The following is a 9027-nucleotide window of genomic DNA, read 5'->3' on the forward strand; positions in this document are numbered from 1 at the left end:
TACAACTCAACAAATTTGAGTTGAAGAACGATGAAGATTTAACAATTATATGGAATACATTTCACTATTACGAAATAAAGAGTCCGATCAAGATGGATGTGACATTTGCAAGATTGACCGACAATATTCTAAAGTCGTTAAAACATCTTCAACCATCTCTTGATGAAAAAATACAATGCTAATTTTAGACTAACAAAAATCTATATAATGTCACGTATTTTATATATGTCAAATAAGAAATTAATGTTAATTTATATTGTTCTTCCGATTGATTGTGAAAACATAAGAGATTTTGGATTTTAACATTTGAACATTCCCTTAACATTATTTTTCATTTGGTATGTGTTTTAGTTTGTCATAATAGAAAATATTCCAATTTGTAATATCCGGACTACCCTCTAAGCATTATGAAATTGAGTTTGATTTGAGTGGATCTGAATTTTAAAATTCAAACTTTTTTTACCTTTGATATGACAAAAATATGAGAGAATTTGACGTTTTGGACGCGTCAGAAAAATATAATCTGAATTGTAGGGGCATTATTAAATTTTCCCCGTGGTGGGTTAGCGGGAAAAACAATCCTCAAAAACTATTAGTTACTTCAATGTTTTGACCTATCACTTAAAGGTTGTGCGTGACTGAAATGCTAAATTAACAGATATTGGTTAGAGAAGAATGTTTCTTTTGAAGACATATTGTCATGGCGAAAATTTGATACCTACTTATCATGTCACATCTTTTACAAATGTCATACACTATCCTTAGAACTAGACACCTCAGTATCTTGCTTCTCCTGTTCGTTCACAGCAATAGGTTTCTCAGATGGCTCCCCTCCTGTGGAATCAGGTTCCTTTTTAAGCTCGGACTCGAACTCCTTTGCTGCCTACAAGATTCATAAAATATGGTAAATAACAATATAAGCAACGATAATAGTTTGTATCAGTTTGTATAAATGACACCATAGGATTCACTGGTTCACATGAAAGTCAATGCCAGAATCCAAATTATTTGGCTGCTCGAGTGCATAAGTGATAATGTGGATAACAATCTTGAACATTAGGGATTCACATCATATCCGTCAAAATAAAATCGGAGGATTAAGGTAAGGTAAAAAAAAGATCATTCCCAAACCAACATAAGCTTTAAGTTAAACTTGAAAAACTGGGTCGGTGGAATTCTAAAGACGCTGCTTAAGGTAAAAGAAACATCAAACAAATCTTATAATAACTATTAGTATTTCAAACAACTTCAAATATCAATTTACATTGGCTCATAGCGAGTACTCATTTTGAACTTAATGACAAGTATCTGTAGAAGCTCTTATGAACTAGAAGTTAGTCTACATTGGACTTCTGTTTTTCCCTTGCATATTTCTCAGTTAACTTCATGTGAAACAGGAAGAGATTAGACGATACACAAACTAGTTACAAACTTAAATTTTTGAGTTAAATGTTCTCCATGCTTGAATTTCTGTATCAGGAAGAGAAAGAGAAACAAGCAAAAAGATAATATTACTCATTAAGAAATAAGAACTACACAAATATTTTGAGTTTTCAGCAAAGAAAACGCAATTTTTCAAATATCAAGCTCTATTACAATAACATTTCTTGGTCTAGGTTTTTAAAGTTTGAGAGTTATTTTAAACTTGCTTTGGCAATTAGTGGCTAATCCTGAAAAGTTGTGGGTACAGTTTATGAGAGTGAAGTATAATCGTGTCGTGGCACTATTTCTATCCTGAATATACAATTTAAGAGCTATAGTTCTGCCGATGCTATCTCGTGAGATCGAACTCTTGTTATTTTTTCTCTCAAGAAACAAATATTAAAGATTATCTATGTTACAAGATCTGTCTCCAAGCTCAATTAATTGAAAAAAATATTAACAAATGTCCTGGATTTATTGAAGCTCAACAAATTGTCCTGGTTTAAAATGAAAAGTACTTAGATATTAACAATTTCCTATATACCAATTTGTGATTATTCAATTGACCATGTCTACGACGGAAAAAGATGCTCAAGAACAAAGACGGGATAAACAGAGTAACTAGAATGAATTTCTGAAACAAAATGTTACTACAATTAAGAAACTGCACTCACAATCAATGAAGCAAGCAAGGACACGAGAAACACAACTAAGAAACTGCACTCACAATCTATGAAGCAAGGACACCAGAAACGCGACACCGACAATACGTTGACACCAGAAATAATTTTTAAAAATGAATAAATTAAATGTAAACAAAAATGTCACACTGACACATACACAATTTTTTCCGGAGGCGTCTGTGCCACAGAGCTTATAATCAGTTCCTAAATATGTATCATTTAAAGCGCTGCGGTGGAAAAATTTGATTCTGAGTTGAATTGATTCTGTAGAATTGATTATAGTTAAAAGTGAATTCAATGTAAAGTGATTTATATTTGAATAACTTTATACAAAATTGAGCTGAATGATAAATTTCAATGTAAAAACCATGTTTTTACTCAAAAGCTACAAATTGTAGCTTCAACTATAATCAATTATATAGAAGAATCAATCACCTCAAAATCATTCAAAAATCAATTCTACACCTCTAGAATTTTTCTTTGATTCTTCCAAAAGCTAAACTAAATATACACAACATCTAAAGTACTTTTCATTTTAAACAAAAATTTTCATACAATATGAGTAAGGAATCTAAGAAAACATGCAATTAGTATTAACGAGTTTGAAGATAGAAAAAGGGAATGAACCTGTTGGAAGCTTTTGACAGTTTTACCGATGCTGCGACCAACTTCAGGCAATTTCTTGGGTCCAAAAACGATGGCGGCAACCCCGGCGATAACGACGAGTTCGGGTACACCTAATCCGAAAAGTGCGTTGCAAGTGAAACCATTGTTTCTTCTGAATTGCTTACGTGGAGTAATCGAAACAGTTGAAATGGAATATAGAGAGGAAGAAGAAGAGAAAGCGAGGTGTTTATAGGGTTGTTGTTGTCTTGAAATTGGGGATGGAATTGAAATTGGAGAAGAAAGCGAAACGCAATTCATTATCGTCATCTCTTCTATCTTGCTTCACTTTGCACTGCGTTTAGATTTTTTATTTTTATTTTCTAAGTGGGTTGGGTCCATGACCATGGGCCTTTATGTGATTTTTTTTTTGAAAATACTAATCCCATACTATGAGATGGAAAAATACTCTGTGAAAATCTGAAATATCATAAATATCATCTAAACCTATAATATTCGGAATCAAAATAACAAGATGCTGAGAGGGGATAGGAATGAAATGCAACAATTCTTGAAACTTTGGATAATAACAATTATGTATCTAGTACCGAACGTGCGATGATAGACTAATCGTTAGAGATATATATTGGTTTCATCCTGATTCCATCAAATTGTTTAACATGTTTTCTACTGTGCTCATCAATGATTCGACGTATAAGACCAATGAGTACAGACTTCCACTATTGAAAATTATTGGTGTTATCTCTACACAGAAGACTTATTCTGTCGGGTTTGCACTTCTAGAAAGCGAAAAAGAGGAAAATGTTACTTGGCCTTTAGAAGTGTATCGGGTAATGTTGAAGGACAGAGAAGACACACCAAAAGTAATTGTCACTGACCGCAATACCGCTCGGAGGAATTCATTTGGAAAAGTCTTTCTTACTTCTTATACATTACTTTATAGGTATCACATCACCGAGAATGTGAGAAGTCGGGTTAAACCCGCAGTAAGGACAAAACAAATTGAGTGCGAAGAAGGGAAAATGGTCAAGGCGGCGTGATAGTGGAAAGAGTTATACGTTGATGTTGTTATACATTTTAGGAAGGTGTGTCAGAAATATACAAATTTGTTGAAATTTGTTGAAAGTACAATTTTGGACTAGGTGAAGGAGAAAATTGTATGTTCTTTGATTGATCAAGTAAGACACCTTGGAAATACAACAACAAACCGAGTCAAGTTTGTCCATGCTACACTGAAGAATTGATTGAGAAACAGTAAGGGTGATTTGTGTAGAGATTGGAACTCTGTGAACCAAATGACCCAAAATCAGCATAATGAAATAGATACATTATTTGGTCGTAGCATCACATTGTTGGAACACAAATTCAAAGACAACAATCTTTATTCTAAGTTGGTCGACAACATATTTCGAGCAGGACTGGATTATATTTTTCATGAAGCCAAACGAGCTAATTATGTAGGTTCCGATAGTTCAAAGTGTTGTTGCACACTTATGAAAACCTATGGTCTCCCAAGTGCTTATCTTATATCTAAGAAGGTGAAACTTGATAGCCCGATACAAATGGATGATGTTTGTACTCATTGGAAACGACTCAGGTTTGATAGTGATGGTGCCATGAAAGACGATAAATTGAATATCTCCATCTCGACTGAATGAGAAGTGACACAAGAGAGATTTTTGAAAGTCGGTGACAATATGAAACTCCACATCAAAGAGAAATTGGGGAAGATTTATTATATGGAAACCAAATACTTAAACCACCCTCTCAACCAGTAAAAACAAAAGGTGCTCCTAAGACGGTCAAACCTACACCGAGTGACAATTCAATGATGCGGTCTCCTTCATATTTTGAACTTGTTGACAAACTTTTTTCTGGATTCTCCAACTTCAAATGCCCAAAAAAGTGTCTTCAAAGGAGCTCACATTAGCAAACCACATCCTTCACCACCTTTACTAAAAATCCCATTCATTGAAGAAATGTCGGTTTTTATGCACAAATTCATTGAATAGATCGTCAATGTTAAAAGTGACAGTAACTACGGTTTTTGAGTTGTTTATGCTTTGCTCGGTAAAAGAGAAGAGGGTCACACACTTGTCCGTCGTCAACTTATCCAAGACTTGAGGTGAAATAAAGAATCATACACACGGCTATACGGGAAAAAGTAAAATTTTGATGCAATTTATGAATCTCTTGTTCCTTGCATTAGTGGAAAACTCAATCAACATCAAAAGGCGATACTTGTCTGATCCATTTTATGAAAAGGATGCAAGAGTTCACCAAATTGAGCAAGATTGAAGGAGAATCAAATAAAAAAAATTAAATGAGGTATCACCCGTAGTGTTATATTTTTAATGGTCCCTAAGGAGAGGTAGCTTACGATGAAGACCATTAAGGAGGTGAGAGACGAGGCACCCAGTGAAGCCTGCGGCCGCCCATAATGGGCCTAAAGGTCGTCCTGATATGTCAATATAGCTCGCTAGATGGGGATTCTATTGTCCTAATCATGCAGTAGACGCGGGTAATAACATGGACCCACACTGACTAACTAAAAAATCCAGTCAATATGGGGAACCACTCATTCCATGGTTATAGCAAAACTAAGTTTTCCCTTGACCACTTCCTTGGTTATGAAGGTGGGGCATAACCTCCCACTAACTTTACAATCTAGGCCCAAGAGAGCATCTATAAATATCTCTCATCGGAAGGGAGAAAAGACACCTTAAGTCATACATACCTATTAATACTCAGAGAGCACTATGATTCTAGTAGCACTAACTCCGTCAATCTGACCGTCCACCTGCACCCCAGCAGTGCTGACCACCAACAGGGTCCCTCACCTCACGTGATATGGTCCCTCAAACAGCCTCAAAAATCATCGTTCATGGAATTGTTACATATTATTGGGTTTGTCTTGACGCTGACAACAAGAACAACAATCCAACCATCGAACCTCAAGTCGCAACCACAAACAAAACAAAATTCTTTGTTGACACTCTGAATGTCAACACCAACATTTTTCATATTCTAACGTTATAGTTTCCCCAGCCTTGCCTAAAGAGGGATAAAATCTCCATCTATATTTCGGAAGATGAGTACATTGCAGGACTGAAGGCTAGCAAGCATAATCCATGGAAGAGTTGTCTGGACGAAAGGGTCAACTCCGTTGAGCGTCATTGCCTTGAATAACAAGCTAACTCATTTGTGGAAAAATTAGGCAAATGGGGCATAAAATCTCTCGAGAAAGGATTATAAGAGTTTTATTTCTACTTTCTCGATGATGTCAAGAGGGTTCGATCAATGAAAACTTGGAATCTTTACCTAGGTTCTTTGGAATTGTTTCCTTTGACTAAAGATTTCAATACAAACTTGCAAAAAGTCACAACTGCTCAAGTTTGGACCCTCCTACTTGGCCTTGCTCAAGAGTATTAGAGACTTAACATTCTATTCATAATAGCCAGTAGTGTTGGAACACCAATATGCATAGATGCTCTAGCTTCTAAATCCTGATTTTATCGTCCCTATGGTCATTTTTTAGGGTTTTAGTTGATATGGACTTGTCTAGTACTTTACAACAGAATGTGCTTGTGGAAAGATAAGGATTTTCGTTTTTTGTTGATATTGAATATGAAAATCTCCCTCAATATTGTACTCATTGCAAAGTGGTTGGACATTCTTTACAATTTTGCCAAAAAAAATCAAAAGCTAATCCAACACAGTTGAATATCTTTAACATAAACTTAAGGCCAAAATTTATGTTCCAAAACAACCTTTAGCCAAAGTGTCTGAAAACAAAGGAAAATAAGCTATTAAGGAGAAGAATTTTGTGAACTTGGATCCTGAGACAAGTGGGTCTGTCAAAGATTCTTTGATCATTTTTGACCATAAGGCAAGTGGTATTGATCCCGAGTTAAATGAGGTAGTAAATATTCCTCTCACTCATAACAAATTCAATGCTCTAGAGGTGGTGGTAGAAGACATTGAGGATTTTGATGAAAGCTCGCTAGACAAAGAATTTGTGGATGCTACTCAATTAATGGACGATGACTCTAATTTTATTGAGAATTCTTCTGTGGTTAACAATGAGAAATTCCTGTAAATCTCTTGAGAAAATCTTTAAAACAATGTAGAGGAGAAAGAGGATATAAAAGATTTTCCTGATGGCAACATGTTCCCCTCTTTCACTCTAGTTAGAGCTAAAAAGAAAAAGAAAAAATCAAAACAAGTTAGTGGATACATAACCAAACCAAAGGTTGGTTTCTCAACCCCTTTAAAATGATTTGTATATTTTCGAATTTTATGGGCATGACCAATTCTTCTACTAAATTGGCTCTTAAAAGAATTATTACCTATAACAAACCTAATTTTCTTTTTGTGGCGGAGCCCTGGATGTCTTTGGACATGTTTTCTCTATACTGGTTTCTCAAGCTTGGTCTCAAGCTTATTGTTGTAAACAATATGCCTAACAAGATGCCTAACCTTTGGTGTTTATGTAAGAGCTCCATAAACCCTATCATCATTTATGTCGGTGATCAAGCCATAGCCTTCACCATTATGATTGACAACAAGGTTTTTGGTCTTGTTGCTATATATGCCTCAATTAATTACATCATTAGAAGAAACGTGTGGATTGACTTATCCAACATCCCGAACAATCATAAAGTTCTATGGTGCCTCATTGGTGACTACCAAGATCTTAATGAGAGAGTTCCAAAATTGGACTAATTAAAATGATATTTTTCATCTTTCAATTGTGGGAGTTGTTTATAGATTTTTTTACCCAAATAACCTAGTTTAAAAAAATGAAAATAATCCACATTTTAGATGATTTTCCAAAATAACCCATGTTCCAACAAAAAAAAACACGTCAAAGTACTGGTGACAGACCAATTGGCGACTCCACTCAAATTTTAAGAGCAGACGTCAATTAGATTGACTTTTGCACCTGGTGTTGCCAATCCAATTGGCGCATATGGCTAAACTTTAAGTGCAGTTGCCACTTCGCTTGACACCAATGTGTGTTGTGTTATTTTAGTATAAATAGAGGCGTGGAACGTGATAATAACCGATAAAGTAAACAAATATAGTTAATGTTAAGAACTTACTTTTGTGGGTACGAGAGTGTAACTTTAGATTTTGATATATTAAAAACTTTTTGTTACAACAATGTTAACAACAAACATCATCCCAACTTAAACTCACTTAAAAACAACAACACTTTCCAACAAGAAACCAAAAATCACAAAACGAACAACAACGGGTTTAAATAAACAACGCATACATCATATATCAAAACAGATAAAAATACTTAACCACAACATTAAAATACAATATTTATAACTGATTACAACAATCAAACTAATATCATTTAGTCTAAACATAATTTCCCTAACATCCTTATCATTTTTAACTCGCACCCACCCATGCAGGACATCATGTCTCTCAATACTTCTAATTTTTTCGCCTTCAGGTATGTCTTCGTTTAACCAACAAATCAAATCCCTCTATAATTTCTCGAAACTACAAATGTTCTAGAATAGCATCTCTATCGGAGACTTGTCTCTCGAATAAATCATTTTTCCTTTGCGGCGACGAACCATGTTAGCATAATTACAAAGTAATAGGAATAGATGTGGAAAAATGGATCACTCAGACCTCTATTTATACTACAATAACACAACACACACTGTTGCCAAGTCAATTGGTGACTGCATTTAAACGTTACACATATGCGCCAATTGGATTGACAACACTAGGTTCAAAAGCCAATCCAATTAGCGTCTGTTCTTAAAATTTGAATGTACTAACCAATTGGTCTGACACCAGTGCTTTGACGTGTTTTTTTTTGAAAATGAATTATTTTGAAAAATTATCTGAAATATGAATTATTTTCGGAATTTTTTTAAAAACTGAATTTATTTGAATAAAAAAATAATTGTTTATACCTGATCCAATGGTAGACTAGGAAATGATGACACACCCTAAAAAGGATGGATACGGAAATTTGTAACATGGAATGGCTAGATCTCTGTTGCAAAACATCTTGCATAAACTTCACTTCCATGGAGCCTTATTCATCTTTCAAATTTATGCATATGTGGACCACTCACCCTAATTGTTTGGAGGTTATTAAAGCTAGTTGAAAGGTCAAAATTTATGGATGCCCTATGTTTGTTTTATCTGAGAAGCTCAAGTCCCTAAAGAGCACTCTCAAATTTTAGAATAACAACACTTTTGAAAATGTTCATGCTATGGTGAAACAGGCTGAGCTTGAGATTCAAGATGGATGAGAGAGAGA

At 34.7% G+C, this 9027-nt stretch overlaps 1 protein-coding gene across 1 annotated transcript; it reads right to left on the reverse strand.

Annotated features, from left to right (window-relative positions):
• Positions 1-665: 665 nt before the first annotated feature.
• LOC127132234 (sec-independent protein translocase protein TATA, chloroplastic-like) lies at positions 666-3092 on the reverse strand. The gene is made up of 2 exons (XM_051061147.1): positions 2733-3092; positions 666-883 (listed from the first exon to the last, which is right to left on the reverse strand). Exons 1-2 carry the CDS (start codon positions 3036-3038, stop codon positions 749-751), a joined length of 441 nt encoding a protein of 146 aa, XP_050917104.1. The 5' UTR covers positions 3039-3092; the 3' UTR covers positions 666-748.
• Positions 3093-9027: the final 5935 nt, after the last annotated feature.

The sequence above is a fragment of the Lathyrus oleraceus genome, chromosome 3 (assembly GCF_024323335.1).
Source record: "Lathyrus oleraceus cultivar Zhongwan6 chromosome 3, CAAS_Psat_ZW6_1.0, whole genome shotgun sequence".
In the NCBI taxonomy this organism is placed as follows: Eukaryota; Viridiplantae; Streptophyta; class Magnoliopsida; order Fabales; family Fabaceae; genus Lathyrus; species Lathyrus oleraceus.

Excerpts from the sequence above, each read along its gene's own strand:
- LOC127132234 (XM_051061147.1), bottom strand. The coding sequence starts at position 3,038 with ATGACGATAATGAATTGCGTTTCGCTTTCTTCTCCAATTTCAATTCCA. Across the intron at positions 884-2,732 it reads CTGTCAAAAGCTTCCAACAG|GCAGCAAAGGAGTTCGAGTC; the intron begins GTTCATTCCCTT and ends TGAATCTTGTAG.